We start from the raw sequence: 19,115 nt of genomic DNA, 5'->3' as shown, positions 1-19,115 counted from the left end.
TATTTTTAAATTAATTTAATTAATTCCATACATAAAAATCGTTTTTACTGCATAATAAATATAAATGTTATACTTCAGATGGAACTTTTTTTATTTATTCTTAAGAAAAATAATTTCATTTGATTTGTAATCTTAAACATAATTTAACATTTGATTACAAATTAGGTACATAATCCTGCAGCTTTTTTGTCTTTTTCTACATTTAAAACAAATAATTTAAAAGGTGTACATCCTTATTTATTATTAAAATATTTTTGCTACGTTATTTTTAAGTTTAATAAACCTTCCCTTATGCTTTACCGTAGGAAAATCTCTGCCCTAGTGCTGAAGATCTCTGCTTATGTGTGAAAAGTAGCATGTAGTAACTTCACACTGATAACTTAGGCTCCACTTCCTGAATTCAGGGGGTGGTGTAGGGTCCTTCCCATTCAGGCAGCATGTAAATGAATTACACCACACACAGAGCTCAGTATCATGCGTCTTTATTTATCAGAGCTGCACTTTCATTATCTTAAATTTTCCTAATCCATGAAACAATGACGGAAACTGATTCACTATGTCGTGATGAGCATAAGATATTGCAGTTCACAGAAATGAGTCCCATCTCAACAGCAGTGCTGAAACTGAGTAGACAGACACTTGAGGAAGTGCCCTGAAGGACATGAATTGGGGATTGTACCTTTGTCTTTTTTAGGTTTTATAGTCGGCATAAATGAACGTTGACTTCGCAATGGTGTAGATTCTGCCCACGTGTATATTTTGGTTTTCGATGATGTGAGATGGGGCACCAGTGACAGTTCATTGTACTTTTCAGCTGGCATGATATTTGTTGAAGCACCACTGTCTATAACGAACGGTATATATCAATCATTGATTTTCAGTTTGATTTTGGGACAATGTGCAAAGCAATTTCGTGATTTCACTTGTCAATCCTTGTTCGACTTGTATTCTTCCTTGCAGGAGGCCAAATCCACATACACGTGTCTTTCAGTATCTAGCATTGACATTGCACGCCCATCTTCTTCACTGTCCCTTGACAGTGACCTTGAAGAATCACTCGACAAAGACTTAGCTGGCAATTGTCCACTTTCAGTTTCTACTTGCCTCAACCGATGTTGTCGGTTACTTCGGTGGGCACGACTGGAATACTTCTGGGCCTGTCTGGCATCCATTTTATTTTCGTGACTAGATGCACTTTCTCTTTCCTTTGCTTTGGAAACTGTTAAAAAATGGTTCTCCCACAGCCTCTACATATCTGCCCAATAGAGGGACATTTACCTTCATGTGGAAAGGAAAATCCACATCGAAAACACTGCTTCTTCTTCTTTGGAGACATCACTTTCCTGCCATTTACCTTGTGTTCTTTTCTTTGCTTGTCATACTCAACACCAATTTACTCTGGGCTCCTCTGGCCTCCATATCCACAGCTTGTCTATCAGCACGCTCTTCAGCTCTGGTCACCATGAGCACATGCTCAAGATTGAGCATTTATCCCAGCATTCAGCACTTGAAAGAATCAGACAGGCAACCATCTATGACTCTGACATCTGTGGCTTTTTCGTCATTGAACTCGTTGAACTTACAGTGTTTGATGAGCATTTCAAATCCAATTTTCATCCATCGTTTCACCAGCTCTGTGTCTTTCTTCATTGTACCTTGCATTGTTGACATTCTGCATCGGATTGAATTTGGTGTTTAGCACCTCTTTAATTTGACAGTAATTGGTTTCTTCACCTCTTGGTATTTTTTTTTATCACTTACTATACTCCGTCACCTACTAAATTTTTAAGCTATTTGATTATCTTTTTTTCATCTGCTTCTTCCAGCGCATCAATAAAGTTGAAAGCTTTGATCCTGACATTCCATTTAGCACCAGTATTCTGCTTCTAGGCAACATCAAAAATGGACAGCGGTTTTAGGAAGGCAGCAGTGCCGTATAGGGCACTCTCTTCAGCAGTCATGGAAGAGCTGAAAAACTGCACTATTCGGACCATTGTTCACGGCCTCTTTTGTCAGTTTAGTAGGAATCAACAGCCTCGCAAGCACAACCCCCATGCTTGCACCTGGCGCTGTGGTCGGATGACTCTCTCTACTCTAGATGTTTGGTAAGTAGTTGATTCTGAGATGAACTACACATAGCATGCTTTCACGCTTTCTTACACCTGATTGACCTCTGCCTCTTAGTACTTCTTTGTGCTCATCTAATTCTGCCCAGCGTTCTCGCACCTGGCTGTCGCCATTTATTATGCTTTCTGATCCTGGTTGATACTGACTTTAATATTTTCACACTGTATGAATGATAGCTCTTTGTTAGGTTGTGTAGTCACTCTTCTAATCTCAGTCGTATTAGCAACTTTCTACCCGACAATAAATTAAACTTTCCGTAGGGCCTTCCCTTTCTTTCTAAGGTCTTGTACTGGCTGGAGTCGCGCCATGACTCTACATACACCAACCATCGATTCTTCACTTCAACTGAGGTGCACGTGGCATGCATAAGCATTTTGCTTGACCTTGACAAACTCTCTAGGAGAGCACTGTCAACTCTTCGGGTTGAGGGGTTCACGTACCCCCCATCCTCGTGGCCAGTTATATCTTTCTCTTCAGGCAGGTAGCATTTAAATTAATTACACCACACATGGAGCTTGGTATTACGCAGGTTTTTTTTTCTCCAAGTGTAATCGGTAACTGAAACCTAAAGCATCATGAATTTTATTAACCAGACCCGATCACTAACGTCACAAGACTACGGAGTTAATTAGGGACCACAGGGTCCTGCTCTCTATAATGCACAAGACACTACAGGGGGGGAAACATTTAAGTTTACAATTTTGAGTAACTTTACACTTGTAAATTGTGAATAGATGAAGGAAGTAAAGATGCTCATAAGTGTATGTGGCTGATGCATTGGAGTCTATTGCAGACACTTGGCAGAGAAATGTTTGTTTTTCAACACCATGCAACAATCATAAAAATAGTTTCTTATAGATCTTATAGATCTAAACATAAAAATAGTTTCTTTGAGATCAAAACAAGACATCGCATATGAGAAATGGGAGTGTGTCAAAGAGATTATTAGCAGTTATATTCGTGAGCTGCTGCTGTGTATGATAATGAAATCACAGGTCACTATCCATGAATATATGATGTTAAACACATTAAGTATTTGGATTAGTGCTCCTGTCCACTGTAAGTGACCTGGTCAAAGAGTGTATGGAGATCATAAATTCAAAGCTCTTACGAAAAGGGTCCCACAAAATACGTTTTTGCGCAGGGCCCCCAAAAATCCTTAAGATGTCCCTGACCACCCACCTTTTGGCTGGCTCATCAAGTTGTGTTCAGCGAGTGTGGCTGATTATATCTCGACCCCAAATTCTAAAATTGCAAATTCCTGACTGCAGGCTCTTTCTTCCTATCTCGTACCAGGACAGGGTAGAAGCAAGGCTATGATGTGCTATCTGAGTGATGTCTTGCTTGGAGATGGATCACACAGTAGGAAGCAGCCAGGAAAGACAATATATCGATGTGTGTTTGGCAGGGCAGGCAGCGCCTCTGACAGGTAGAGACAGGCCGTGGAGCAGGATCAGAGCCGCATTCTCCTGCGGGTTCCAGAGTAATATTGCAGAGGCCGTCCGGCCCAGCTCGCATGGCCCTGACTGCCCGATAGACAAGCTGCTGCCCTGTCACAATGGCCGCAGATGCTCGCAACCCCTGCTACTGCTGCAGGCTGCACCGGCCCGGAAGTGCTCAGGAACATGCACCCTCACTTCTGAGAATGACTTGATTGATGGATACGCACTGCGGACATCACGGCCCATAGCAGCCAATTAAAAAATCGCCCTGAATGAGCGTGGCTCTAAGGCCAGTCAGTGTTAGAACCACAAAAGACCACCTAGTTTATATATTGCCGTGTGCTAGGCAGCCACTGGCAGCAGAGTTTACAATGCAATATACAACGGGAGTTTTGTTGGCAGGGACGTCTTACTCCCACAGAAAGGGAACACCAAAAGGGGCAGAGAACTTAGAAAAAAGAAAGAAACCAAACCTGGTGGAAATGCCTAGTGGCAGGAAGTAGGTCAGGCTGAAGAGGGCTAGAGGTGGCCGCCAAGGGCCTCAATTGTAAACGAACAGCACATGAATGGCCAGGATTCAGACCAGCTGAGCTGGAATACATGGGAGCACGCGGTGGATCAGTGGTGAGGATGTCTGAAGGCCAGTAATCAGAGCCAGCTGGAAGGGGGCAAAAAATGAGCAAAGCATGGAAAGAATGCCGCTGGAATCAGCTTGGGGGTACAAAGAGTACAAGGCGGCATTGGGCTTAACTGAAAAGCACGTGCGTGGGGTTACCCGAAGGCCCGGAGTCGGCGAAGCTGAGAGAGAGGACCAGCTTACAAAATAAAATGTAGACTGCAGCTGTCTGCGCAGTCCCAGACTCACTGCCACAGGTCAGAAGGGAATTATAGGATTCACAAACAGAAGTTCTCATAATTCAGTCCAAGATTGGAAATGGAACCAAAGTGGGAAATCCCTGACGGGGCGGAATGGATGTATTATTTACCGGGAGGGCGCAGGTGGCTGATTCACCAATGCAACAAAAAGCTCGAGGGATGAATATTACATAACAATGTCAAAGTTGGCCAGGATTGCAGAATCATTTGGGCTGTTGATGGCAGGTATCAGAGCTGGGCAGGGGAGACTGGCTCGGAAATTAGCTGAAGCTTCCCAGATTCGGATAGGGAGGGAGGCGGCAGCATACATGCATAACTCCGGAAGCAGGTATCATGGCCACTTAGGTTTGGGGAACCTGAAAAACTGATAGTGATCTGGGGCATTTAGGGGGTTTTAGCAATGAGAACCCCACAGACCTGGACATTGCCTCTCCTGGCCTCCATTTTAACCCACCTCCCCTCGCTTTCAGTGAACCTGACTCTACATTTCATCCTCAGCCCTGCCCATGCCTAGATAGGGTGTGCCCGATAACCCATCACTGCAGGCTCCAACTAACAAACGGCAAAGTGAGAGAGGAGATTGAAAGTGGGAAAGGGCTTCATTTTCGTAACCTCATTGGTCAATAAATCGTTTACCTGTTACATTTCTAATTTTGTTGCAGTCATAAAGTAACAGCTGTTTATAAATCATTTTGAGGTCACCCAGGTGGGATCTTTTTTGTTACATCAATGTAAGAGATAATTTGCGGAAAGCTGCCTTTGTTGCCGTTCTGAGTACAGGAGTATCTTTTAACATACGAAGACCATACAGACCATGCCTGGGAGGAGGGGCGGGGGAGAGGGCCTGTGTCTGGACCCCACACCACCTTCCAAGAAGAGTCCAGGTATATCTCGCCCAAAAGGGACGAGGAGGAGGGGCCTGTTAGGCAGCTACCTAGGACATACCTGCTTGTTAGGCAGCTACCTAGGACATACCTAGCTAGCCCTTCATACCTGCCCCTGAACATCATATCCAATGGTTACAGAGTGCAAACAGTGCATTGGATCTATACATTTTTAAACAAAAAGGGCAAAGTTACTTAACACGTTCTGAGATTCTGAGCCGTCAACACTGCATTTCCAAATTCCCATTATACGCCCTAGTATATATGTTTATTGTTTTTAATCGACAGCTATTCAAAAATATAAAATTGTGATTTATAGAAATATATATTATATATAGTAATATAAATGTTTCTTGCCAGATCTTAAAATGGATGAGTGAATTCTTTTCAGGGTCCTCATGGTAAAAATCCGTCAGGTACAGGAGGCTGCCATTTGCTATCAGATGTAGTTTCATGGGGGATTGCTCTCCCGTGACGGCTGGCTGTTTTGTGATCGCTGGGCTAGGACCGAGTGATTTGAAGACATTTTAGGCATAATGTCTTTGTGATTGGCCTGATGCTATCCTCATTTTTGCCGAGTCTGGGGCAAGAGAAATACACAGTGATTGCTCTAAGTTCTGCATCTTTTGTTGACTTCCTGCTCCTGATGAAGGTGGTAGAGAAAATGAGAGGTAATCACCGAAATGTATGTGGATGTTTGTAATCGCCCACTGACGTTGTCCACGCGTGGATTTGTAAGATCATGCATTCCTGGCATCCTTTGTGGATGTGGATATACAACAGGAGCTTTGTTTTTAATGAAAGGACTTCATCAGTTCTCCGAATATCTTTATGGAGTTGGGGGGCATGCTTTACTCTTGTTATTTTTGTGCATCTTGATTTTGGATTTGCTTGTTTATGAATAATGTATATTTATTTCTAGGATTGATGTGATGATTGAACAGTGATCCCTCAATGTGGTCTTGAAATTGTAGGCACATTCGATCATGTTGAACCAATGAATTAACCGATTTGATGCTGTCGAGTCAATTTTTTGTATAATCATGTACTTTCTCAAGATTGTTGTAATGTTGAAATAACAACAATGCCATGAAATGAGAAATATATTCATTACTAATTGATCATCATCATTTTGTAAGTTTGATTGTGATGATCAATTTATTGCATGGCCTTGGAAGAGTTGTTGGTGGTGGCACTGTTTTGGAGTAGGTCCTCTTAGGCACTTAAAATCCCACACCCTGTTTGTTGTTAAGGTAGTTTAAAGGATAGACCATGGTTTCCTTGAAAGGTCAAACTACTTCCATTCACTCACCAAACAGGGGCGATTGTCCTGAATATCTGCTCGCCATCAAGGGACTACCATCACAGAGTTCTCGACAGGAGATCTCACCTCAAAGACTAGCACACAAAATGCCATGAAGCACAGCAGTCCATAGAGTATGCCACAACTAGGACATGCAAGAGAAGTTGATCCCCATCTGTACTGTACGCTTGCTCAAAAAAAGAACTGCTAAACCTCATTACTTGTTTGAAAGATGCACGGATGTCTTGCTAAAATAAGCATTCAAAAGGTGAAATGATGAACAGAAGCAACACATACGAAGGGAGATTTCTCATAACAGTATCGTTAACTGAGGGAACATGAAAAGTTGGTTTTTAATGATTTGAAAATGTAGCTTTCTGCGACTAAGGGAATTTGTGAATGAAATATATGAAAGGAGCTCAGATGTTGTTAAGTGAACTGTGAAAATACAATGGCTGTAATTTGTTTCTGCACCATTCAAGTGTAGTACATGTATAATAATTTCTAGGTGTGTGCATACAAACATGCATACATAATATATTCATTATACATTAATTTAATTGTTACGCATGTGTACACATATCGTCATAACCATGACGACAAACACTATATATATATTTGGAGATTGAGAATTTTGTTTTAGGAGAATGCAATTTCATAAACATCTTGCTCATATTGTTTTTCTTGGCATACTTTTGGCTCACAGGAGCTTTGGGCAAGCACAGCATGTCTTGCAGGACCTGTGAACTGGATGTGCGATGCTGCTGCATGGGTTGTACTAGCAAACATTCACCCCATCACTAGAGACATGGCATCTTTATACCTTTTGTATGTACAGTTTTCCTGCAGACAACCACCTCAATAACTGTTATTGTGAGAAAAACACATATTATGTGCAGATAAAAATGCCTAATTTCTGCCACCCCTGAAATAGATTTAATAAAGCCATCTGAATTGTCATTCCAATCAGGGATTTTTTTTACTCCCCTAAGAAAAATGTATTGCTTCTTTTTACTTTGCCTCGCTGTTTACTGATCATTAGTTTTAAAAAAATAGATAATTGAACGAAAAATATAAATCTAAAGCAAAACTTCCCAGGACGTAATGCAGAATTCACTTAACAAATATGAAATTTGAGAGTAGCTAGTAGATTTATGTGTTGTATGAAGGCAGAGTGCTTGATACTGTGAAATTTAAGCTCCACTCATAAAGCTGAACTTAAAAGTACACTGGGCATTTGGAACTGACAAAATCTTGAGACCATTGTGGTCTCATTTGACCTTGCTTGCCAGAGAAGTACATACAGCCTGTTGTAGTGAACACAGAATCCCAGTTTGATTGTAAACTAAATGTGAGTTGAGGGTTTATTAAACATTTCCTAGTAAGCTGATCATGGAAGTGCCTAGAATATTGTGGTTTCAGACTCTGAGATGTGGCATGTCGGCCAATTCTCTTAGGTCTGTTGTGTTTTTTGCTCGGAAAATAGTAGTAGAACTTTACAGATATGTAAGAAAATCGAAATATTTCTAATAATTAATTGATTTCTCTCCATGCCAGTTTGATTGTAGGTAGGGTTGGTTAAGCAATAGTCCTGATGAAACCTATGGATCTCAGTGCAGCATTGCCATGTAACATGTGTCTCCACCTGTGAAAAGGAAAGGTATCTTTCAAGAGAAAGGCTGGCAGGCGAGCCTGCGAAAGCCTACAGGCAAATTTAGTCTCAAATACCTGTCTGGGCCTAAAGCCTCACTGACAAGGGAAAATGTGCCACCTGGCCCCTGCACATCTTATTCCAGCCAACTTTTTGTTTTTGCCTCAGTCTGCTCAATAATCTGCTGGTTCACTGAGGATACACAAGGCTTTGAAATTCCTAAGCATCTCACAAAGCTCTGATGGCCAGCAGATACACTCAAAGTGTAGCTCCAACCATAGACATAAGTTAGGAAAGACTAATGGTTGATGACAGCTGAGGTTCAAGAGAGCAGACCAGACCATACTAGTGCCCCTGGCAGAGGTGCCTACTGACCCAGTCTTAGAAACATCTGTTCATTTTCTCTCAATAGGGGTTCAGCAATGGATGTGGTGTTCATTGAGATCCTCCACAACATGAGTGGTGTCTGTGGTGTGCAACATAACATAATGACTCACATACAGGATGGGGGCATTCCAGTTTCACAATTCCTGAAGAAACCTTTGAGATTGTGCCTGAAAGACCCCATAGTGCTTCACCCAGGCCTAGGTTATGGCTCAAAAATTCCTTCAGCTTTGGCCCAGCCTAAGGTTAAAAGAATGATCAAAACAGGATTGATCATCGCAAAACACATCTGCTCTCTAATCAGGGCGATAACTGCCCACTAGGCAAAAGTGAATGAAAAAATACTTTTAACTGCCTCACAGATTGCATGTAATAATTACACTACACATGGTAGCAAGTCTCCCAATAGTCACAATATCTCTTGATATAACATATGTGCAGACATATAGGGCCTGATTCACAAAGGGCCACCGCACTCAGGGCGGAATCTCCACAATGAGAATTCTCATAATATATATACAGATGTGCTGAGAGTAACATGGTATTTATCACAATTGGTGAGTGTTGGGAGGAGCCATGACTCTCTAGAGTAGTTTATGATGGCTATCAATGCCTCCAAATTAGGTTCTTCAAAGTGAGAGTAGAGGCATGGGAGTAATATTGAAATGGACTCACTCTCAAACGTACAGTTTAATGTCACACTTTTCACAGTGTGGCGAAACGTGAAACATCTGTCAGTGTCATGCAAACCCGAGATGTTAAAATATGTGTTAATGTGTGCTTCGCCATCTTCACAGTTCAGGACATAGATAATAAGCAAAAATGAAACAAGCACTTCATTGGGAACTATGTCAAAGGTGTTTGTAATAAAGGAATCAGCATGGGAGCCAATAATTGAAGAGGGAGAAGGAAAAACCTAACAATACCTGACAAGTGAAAACATTATCATCTGCAATTAGTTCTCGGTCTTTATAAATAGGTCTGCCTCAGCAGTTCTCTTTCCTGACAAACAAATAAAGGTAATTTTCCTATATGCAGACTTTATTTGCCATTTTCTGTTGTGAAGGAACATATTGTCAGCAAGGAGTGTCGCTTGAGGGAGTAATTTATAAATATTGGTGCTTCTCAACATCCTCTGGCACTGCGTTACAAATCTTTGATTTTTAAAGTAAAGATAAGTAACACCTTTTTCACTCACCTTATCCTATGCTTGTGCTGATGAGTATAGATTGTAGCCAAAATATATTTGGGTGCCGACACAAGGTAACTGAGAGCAGACACTACTTGGGAATCTATACAGTGTAAGAGATCTGAGTACACTACTAAGAATGGGCATATGAGTGGGACTGGGCAATTGAAAGCCAATAGTTTTAATTAAGATCATTATTTATCTGCTTTCTGGATACAAAGAAGACTCACAGGGGCCATGTTGCTGACTATTTATGATGAAATTGATCAACCTACATCTTGGATACAATGCCATGATATTCTGGATAGCCCAGCAATGTATACTTTCCCTCTGGAGGGTATATTCTCTTACTAGCATACTTTCCTGTTCCTACGAGCCCCACAAATTATTGATCTGAAGTTGTTCCATTAGCATGATGCAAGCGTGCACATGGGGAAGGTCACCCTTTCAACCAACTCATATTCTCGGGCGCCTCGTGCATCTCATCATAAGAGTGAAAAGACAATAAATCAGCTTAATTATTATCTGTGCAATAGTTTGAGAGGACACCTTCCCATGCCCTCACTGGCTACACCAAATTTAGAAAGCAATCTCCAATTCCCTATAAAGAAGCCATTGAGTAGTCACCTTGCAGGTGGTTAGCTGACAATGGCGGCCAGCAATGGGTTGGGCTGGGGTGCCGTTCTAGCCTTCTCACCAACAGGTTCTTGACCCAGTAATGACATGATCCATGTTTCCCACTTTACAGCTCTGTGGGGATGCCAGTAGATCTGGATCCGTTCAATATCACACCTGCATCCAGTGTTATTCAAAAAATTAAAAAAACATGTTGGACACAAGGTGCCTTTGGGAATGTGTATTTAAGTCGCTCAGGGCAGCCGAGTGCTGGCCTTTCCAGGACTTAGGACTCTAAAACACCTGCCTGATTTATCCTTTGAGGTTTCATTCAGGTTTGGGGCCATCCGCAAGGATTAGATTAGTCTCCTCCACCCTCCTGCATGATGGCTTGGCTTGAGCTTAGCATATGGGTTGCTTGACCAATAGACTGATAACTGCGATCTTAACTGCCTCATGACAACAACTGACAGCATGACTCCTACATTTTCACTCCAAGAACCAAATCATAAGAAGGAACCCAAATTATGATGCTTCCCCTACTTACGGTTACCAAGAAATCTGCCTGTAGTACCAACTGGCTCTCGCAGCCTAGGCTCACCATTAGACATGACCATCCATTCTCATAGGGACACGATCCCAAGATACGTCATCAATTTTGTTCTTCGTGTCAACCATCACTCAGTAACATGCAGCTGCCTTGAGTATTTCAGGGCTGTAAAAAAATAACTCTACAATGTCCCTTTATCAGGGTCAGTGGTTGCATGATGTCAATGTAGGAAGTGTTATTGAGGGTGAATGATCAATTGATTTTAATTTCCGCCACCCCAAGAATATTATTGCAATAACTAGGCCTGGGCGGTAAATTCCGCTCCGCTCGCGGAATTTGCAGAATTTCGGTAATTTCGCGTTCCGCGGAGAACGCGAAATTGCCCAAAATACTGCTTTCTGCGACTTTGTGAAATTATTTCTTGTTCGCGTTCTCAAAATGCGTGTTCGCGAGATATTTCTCCCCGAGCACGCAAACAGCAACTGTGAACAGGAAAAAAGCATCGCGAAGAAGCAGTTCCGCGTGTTCGCGGAATTTCTGCGTGTTCGCGGAGATTTTTTGCCGTTTCGCGGAGATTTGCGTAACGCGATTACGCAAATTCCACCCACCCCTAGCAATAACACCACTGTTGGTCACATCAGAGGATTGTTACATATGCCTGTTCTGATTTGTAACAGTGTATGTGAGATGGTTTGTAATAATTATTTTAGTAAAGAGATATTATCTACCTTACAATAGAAGTAAATAAACACAGATTGACTTTTAAGCCCCCAGCATGGCCTAGATTTGTTCATAGATTGCTCACTTGAAGTCTTTTGAATGGCTCTTTCAAACAATGGAATTTATTCTCGACCACAATTCTTTTAGCATATTTCACAGATATTTAAAAAAGTATCCTCATCTAATAATATAGATTTTCTAATACGTGGTAGACTGCAATCCCTGTATAAGAGCCTGTCTCTAACTTCTTTATTATAAACGACTTGTGGCATCTGTAGTCACCATTGATGTTTTTCATTTCACACTGCAGATTGTGCTTTTAATATTCTTGTCTGCAATGAACATGAAAGAGGAAAACACCAAGGATTTTAATGGTTTGAGGAAGGGTGAAGGTGTGTCCAAGTATTAGAAGAGATAAAATACCCCCTGTCATTCATAAAAAGATTTTTCAAGTCACCTCAGAGTTCCATGACCTTATAAAGGAACTCAGCCTTAACTCTAGTTTCTCTATATGGCGATGGTACTCCTTGGTGACTTGCACTTTCTTTACAGACGGGGGTACTTTTTCTTAAATATCATCATTATTTCACTGCTTCTGTCCATTGTGTGGATATTATTCGTATGTGACATATCAGTGGGGTTCAATACTCCTTGTCTGAGATAATATTTGTTTTTGTTCCAGATTGCTAAGAGAGGACCTTGGGGAGAAAGAAGTAGAGTTATCATTAACCTTTGATGCAATATTAGAAGCGGACCTGGGAAATTATACCTGCCATGTTGAAAACAGGAATGGACAGAAGCATGCCAGCATCATCCTCCGGAAGAAAGGTCATTGTTTCCTATCAAATATTTCCACTCACTTGTTTGCTTGGCTTCCACGTATAAAATTACACTTGATTTTTTACAGGACCACAGGTTCTTTAGGTTTATGTCACTCTGAATAGTTTTTTCTTTCAATGTGAAATATTTATAGACAGCTTACTTGTTATTTTGGTCTTATACTGCTACTTACTCATTCAAGGTATAATATTTGTTTTTATAGAATTGTGCATTTAAGCTCAGCTAGTTTGATTGTTCGCAGATGGTGGCCACACACATTTCAGGTTTTTGACCAACATCCACAGGGAACCTTTATAGATGTATTCAAGCTACCTCCGGTCATTTGTGGATCTATTGGCATTTGTGGGACATTGGTTGTCCAGAATCATTTCCATGTGTTGTGTTAACATATGATCCTTCTGCTCAGGTTGCTACTGTTCGGTCGTGAAGAAAATACCATTCAAATTAATTCAAGGGGTTGCAACAGCGACTTTTGAGTCTTAACCATGTCTGTATTGGGAGCCAGATGCTAAGAAATTGTGAGAAAATATTTTGTGCGGATTCTATTCTGTATTGGATGTCCTGATGGTTAAGGCATATGTATGTTATGCACACTGTAACGTTTTTTGGTTTTGCTTTTCCCACTCACTTGTTTTTACTTACACTGTGCAGTCATTTGTGCCACCCATTCACCTATTGGAATTGTCATCACAATCTTGTTATGTACAAACCGATTAAATTAATAATCTAACAGATTTGCAGCACATTGATTGTGAAAGGAGAGCCATAGTAAAATAAGCCCGACAGAGGAGTTGAATCTTTTTCTGAGTGGGTCCTTTTGGAACATTGTTTCATATACATGACCCCAACTTGCATGGCAAATTCTGAGCACAAAAGCTGGCTATGCTGTCTTTTCTTCTATTCACATGTCTGAGTTTGTTGTAAAGAAGGGCCTATGGCCCTCTCTTCCTAGATCCCAAAAGATTCAGTAAGAAGTAAATTGCAACATGCTTTCTTAGTTGTATCACTGAGAAGAATCTCGGAAATTGTCCAGGGGCAATCTCTCAAGCCGATTCTTTACAAACAAAAGCCTTGACAATTAATCAGGGCTGACTCAACCCAAGACCCAGGTTCAGCAGATCCATTACTCTGCTATGTAATTAGGCAACTAGAGAGATGGAGAAAGATATAAAGTTGGTTTTATTCTTCTCACCACATTACTCTTTGCCTTTGGTGTGCAGATGGGTGTTGTTTGGGCTGCCTGTGCATACCATGAAAGCAGTGTTTATCTGTCATGCAGCACACACTTTATGATAGCTTTCTCTGCAGACTTGGTCTGAAAAATGGTGAAGTATGGGTTTCAACAATGAGTCCACCTATTGAAAGTGCCTGCATCAGGGATGCATCTCACAGCGGCTGTTCTAAAGAAGAACACAGGTTGTGGGTAAAGCTATGCAGTCTATTAAATCTAGCTCTTTGGATGACTCTTGCCCCCACTTTATTGTTTCTTCCAATGCAGACTTATTCAGCAGCCCTCTTGGTGCCCTGTTTGCATTCCCTCTCAACACAGCTGGCTTCCCAACTGTGTGGAAATACACCAGCATGCTTCCACTACTGTAGAAACCCTCAGCAGATCCACTCAAGTTAGCCCACTAAATACCTATCTCATTTTTACTGCATCCAGAAAATGTTATTGAAAGCTTATCAATGCACAATTAACCTCGAATTCGGCCGCCCTTCCCCTTCTCCACCTCTCCTGAGAATTCAACATGGTATCCAATGTGATACTGATCAAAAGTCTGCATGGCATTGACGTATATTCTAAGGCCTTTCAATGTTTCCAGACTTTTCTATTCAATAAATCCAAATCTGCCCAGCTCCCACCATATACTTCCAATCCAGTTAAAATCACCTGTGAAGTCCCTCAGCGCTTCCATTTTCAACATTTACATGAACCCTCTAGCTGCCATCATCAGTGCCATTGGCTGTTATATAGTTTCCTATGCAACTGGCACACAATTGATTATCTCCTCTGGTGAAAGTGTTGAGGAGATTCAAGCTAAGTTCCTTGTATGTATGTGTTGCTACCACTGACTGGATGAAGGAAAACTGTTTAAAGTTTAAAAAGGAAAAGACAGAGGTCATCCTATTCAGAAAAGCAAACACCCTGTGGTCTACTTATTGATGGCCTAAAGAATTAGGCCTTCTTCCCACCCCATCAGAATCTACAACAAATCCGGGCATCATCATGGATAATAATTTATCTATGAAAGAACGACTGACTGTAGTTTACACAACCTGCCATGCCACTCTTTATATGCTGCACAAGATCTTTAAATGGATTCCTCTCAGACATTTAAAACCATCATTCAGACATTGATAATATGCCATTTTGACTACAGCAACACATTTTATGTGAGCATCTCCGAAAATCTACTGGAATATAGACCATCCAAAATGCCGCTGCTTGGATGGTTCTTCATACACCAGCCCTTACCCCCTTGATACTCACACTGAAATCCCTTCATCTGCAAAATAAAATCTCTCTGAGCAGACCAACTAGGGCTTTCAAAACCTCTTGCAAGACTGACCTCCATCCCTCAGATTCCCCTTGTAAGAGCTGGGAGTTCGTTTTCCTTCCTCGCAGCATATTTCTGAAACACTCTCCCTTTACATCTCCAACTGACTACCCACTTCCTCTCCTTCACAAAAATGCTAAAAACCATTTTATTCTCATCCTGCTTTACACCAGCTAATGGAGGCCTTCTGTCATTCATCTGGTAGCTAAATTCTTAGTTCAGACAGCTCTTTTTGTTTTCAACTTTCCCTGTGCCAGGATACAACTTTGGGGGTGAGCTGGGGAGGAGTTAAAGAAGGGCTACAGAGGAGTTTATGCAGGGTCATGCACCCACCCACAAGAGAGTAAGCCCCTTTGTATTTACAAACAACACTTCTAGAGTTACTACAGCCTAAACAGTCGTAAATGTACTCCAGCTCGGAGCTGGAGAAAATCCTGCACACCCCATGACCACTAAAATGTACAGCAACACCCTACATAATGGAGGTAGGGACCTAAAATAAAACGCCTTAGGAAATAGTGTTAACATAAATGAGTTTATTTATACATATTTACATATAAAAGTATTTTAGAGTTAAAAAATTAAATAATTATAAATGTTGTTTTATTTTAAAATAATGTATAGACATTTTTTCCAAGTTAATATTAAATGTAACTGTATTTTTCAAAAACATTATTTAATTTTAAATAGGTTCATTCTATACAAAATGTGTGACTTTTATCTCAGAATAAATGCACTTAAACATTTTACTTTATTTTTTTTGTTTTAATAAAAAAATGTATTTAAATCTTTTTGGTTTTTAACAAAACATTATTCACATATATTACATTATTTGACATGAACATTAAACTTACAACTATTAATTTTAACATTTTAATATTTTTTTAAAGCCTAATTAGCTTTTTATAATCTCCCCAAACTTTACCATAAGTAGATCTCTGATCGAACTGCAGATGTCTCCTCCAAGTTTGCAAAATATCAAACAGGGTTGTAAAGCCACTACTAATACTAATTGTATGGTCTCATATGGCATTTTTACTAACTCCACCTCCTATTTCGGGGGTTGGGACTTCAAGGTCTACATTTTCAAGTAGTTTTACTCTTGTGAATGGTAGATAGCCAAATAGATATAGAAATAGATATAGAACTTGCAATAGAAATATCAGTGATTGCAGTAACCATTTCTTTATTTTGCAAGACAAACCAATTTCCAAAGGTATGTATTCTAGCTTTTTTGCTTCTTTGTGGCTGCTTGTGTCATTACATCACCCTTTGTGGGATTTCCTGGAGCTGTTTTTGCCTCTTCTTCTTTTTTTTTTGTTGGAGCCTGGTTTACCGCTGTTGAGTTTTAGCCTATCTGATATCGCACACCTTCCTCTAAAACCGAGGAAGAGGAACAAGTAGCTAAAAGGAAATAATCTCCCATTGGTACTGGGTCCTCATTACTATGAGTGGTTATGCTGGAAAGATTTGACTCACTGGCTGATTTAACAGGGATTGGAGCCAAAGTGAATTACATCTTTGTTTATGTCAGTGTTTTGAGGTTAGTCATGCGTAAAGGAAAATGCATCCTTTGTTATATTCATTCTTATCCTTAGTAAGTTTTCTGCAATTATTTTATCCTTGATATAAAGTTAATGTTGGACAAGTACATACTTGAGAATGTTGTTATTCTTTTCTGTAACTTCAGGTAGATTGATGTTTTCAATCTCATGCTCTAGTTTATCTCTTTCAACCAAGAGCATTGTGCATTTTTTTCTGCATGATGAAGTAGGATATTCATTATCTCATAGGATGAATCATGTAAAAGACATTCCCATTCAAGAAGTTAATTCTGCTTCAGGTAATTAAAAGATTAGAAATAAAGAATTGAGAGTACCCTTGTGGGACTCTGGTATGTACTGTGTTTTTTTTATTTGAGGATATGGCATCCCATGTACAAGATAGTTCTTGCTTTTTGAGTTCTTCCGGCTTACTGTTTTTATGTTTTAGGCCCCCTTTTATTAAAGAAGGTTTACTAGAAATCATTGTGTCAGTTCCCCTTGTTCTGAAGGTTCCCTGTAGTAATTTGTCTCTATCCTCATTAAATATGTCCATGGTTGGGTGTACTTAGCATATGTGCAAGAGAAAGGACTGCTAACAGCCACAGATTTTTCTTTCCGATGTTTTATAAAGCACAAACTTGACCCAAAATCAGGAATCAGAGCGCTTTACATGAACACCAGTTGCGTTACATGAGGACACATTCATTTTTGTTAGGCATGGGAAGATTAAGTGATTTTCCCAGAATCACAGTATGCTGAGTGTTGTTGCAGAGACTCGAATCCGGTTCCCCAGATTTGAAGTCGACCACCCTAACCATTAGGCTACATCCTCTCCCCCTCCACAGATATATTCACTATTGCAAAGGACTTAGGGACATATTTACAATAAAGTAGGAAGTGTGTTGTTAAGACAAGAAGGCTAACAACACGCTTCATCACTTTAGAAATGCAGGCTGCAACATATTTACTAGAACATGGTGCAGCCCTGCATTTCCCACTGTGCTGGTGCTAAATTGAGCTGCCTAGCGCCAACACAGGCACCCTTGCACCGTAGCTCAAGGGTGCCTGTGTTTAAAGGGTGCCATCATTAAATGCCATTTTGTAACTTCAATGTGTGCTGCTTAATGCAGCACACATTGAAGTTGCAAAACAGTATTTTTTCACAATGATGGTTTATATGCAGGAAGGGGGACCTTAATGCAATTAAAAAATCATAGGCAATTTGCTGTTTCTATGTGTGAAGCACAAGGCAGCACACACGGAAACAGCAAAAATGAGGACAAATAAAGCATTTCTCCTCGTTTAGCCTGTTTAAGACCAGGTTTTCCCTTCAGGTCTCTTCACAGGTCACGGTTGTTGTCCTTCTTCTGTTCATCCACAGGTCCAGAGTGTTCTGAAGAAGGTGCCTAGGGGTGCCACATTATTGACTGGCACTAGCCCGTGGGTGGTATTGAATCCTGGCCAATTCCTAACCAATAGGGTAAACATTCCCAGGTAACTCTGCCTACTTTTGTAGTAGTTCCTTGGCACCCTACTGTAAACCTCTCAGAGTGTCCTTCTCTATCTAATTCCAAAAAAGTGAAAGCCTTCTACCATTGTGTAGAACCTGTGGGCCCACCTCAGTGGTGTGACCAGGGAAATGAGCTGTGGCACTGGTCGCTTCACACCAGGTCTGCAGGCAATTTCTTCCCCGCTGGGATTGAAGCCTGTCGGACATGAGAAACAAAGAAGGGGCAAGTGCAGAGGAACAGAAAACCTCCCAACACCATTTCCTATGCTGTTGGAGCAGCTTGTACACCTCATCCAGGGCTGGAGCACTCAGAGCGCTGCAGCTGGAGGATAATGCAAATAGCCTCCACAGGGTTTAGGTAGGAAAAATAACTTTCTAAAAGTACCATTTCCTTAATATTTGTTACAAATCTGACTTCATCAGTGGATTGGGCATATAATAACTATTTCAAAGACCCCAAAAATGACATTTCTATATGTTTCCTAACTTCAGATAGCCTTATAATGCATCTCAGTGTTTCCCTTTGGAAGACCCAGCCTTGCAACAGTGAACATAGCTTTTGGGTGCTAGTCACGATAAGGACATGTTAACTTTGAGTTTCTACATGTTGTTCTTTTAAATACCATGCTTCGTGCCCTGGGGCTTGTAAGACCTACTTCAGGGCTGGCTTTAGCGTTGGTGGTGCCCTGTGCAACTGTCTTTTTTGGCACCTCTCCATGAACTCCTTCTCCATTAATTCCCGCATTAGCACTCTCCAACAGTGCACCTTGTCTCGCCATAGCCTCTTTCTGACATAAATTTCATTTTTTTGTAGTGCTACTCATAGTTTACTCTTACTGAGGAGCCTATTTTTGAGGCAGTTTGCATCACTCTTACACCACGTAACATGGTGCAAGAGCAACGTAACCTTAGTATATATTTT

At 40.8% G+C, this 19,115-nt stretch overlaps 1 protein-coding gene across 1 annotated transcript in view; it reads left to right on the top strand.

The window, feature by feature from the left end:
• IL1RAPL2 (interleukin 1 receptor accessory protein like 2) overlaps positions 1 to 19,115 on the top strand; it is a 1,350,034-nt gene that overhangs the window by 1,109,771 nt on the left and 221,148 nt on the right. The window contains exon 6 of the mRNA XM_085606684.1: positions 12,424 to 12,569. Coding sequence (XP_085462810.1) covers positions 12,424 to 12,569 — 146 coding nt within the window. The remainder of the gene's footprint in view (positions 1 to 12,423; positions 12,570 to 19,115) is intronic.

The sequence above is a fragment of the Triturus cristatus genome, chromosome 5_2 (genome assembly GCF_964204655.1).
Source record: "Triturus cristatus chromosome 5_2, aTriCri1.1, whole genome shotgun sequence".
Lineage (NCBI taxonomy): Eukaryota > Metazoa > Chordata > Amphibia > Caudata > Salamandridae > Triturus > Triturus cristatus.
This window is presented reverse-complemented; position numbering and strand designations above follow the sequence as displayed.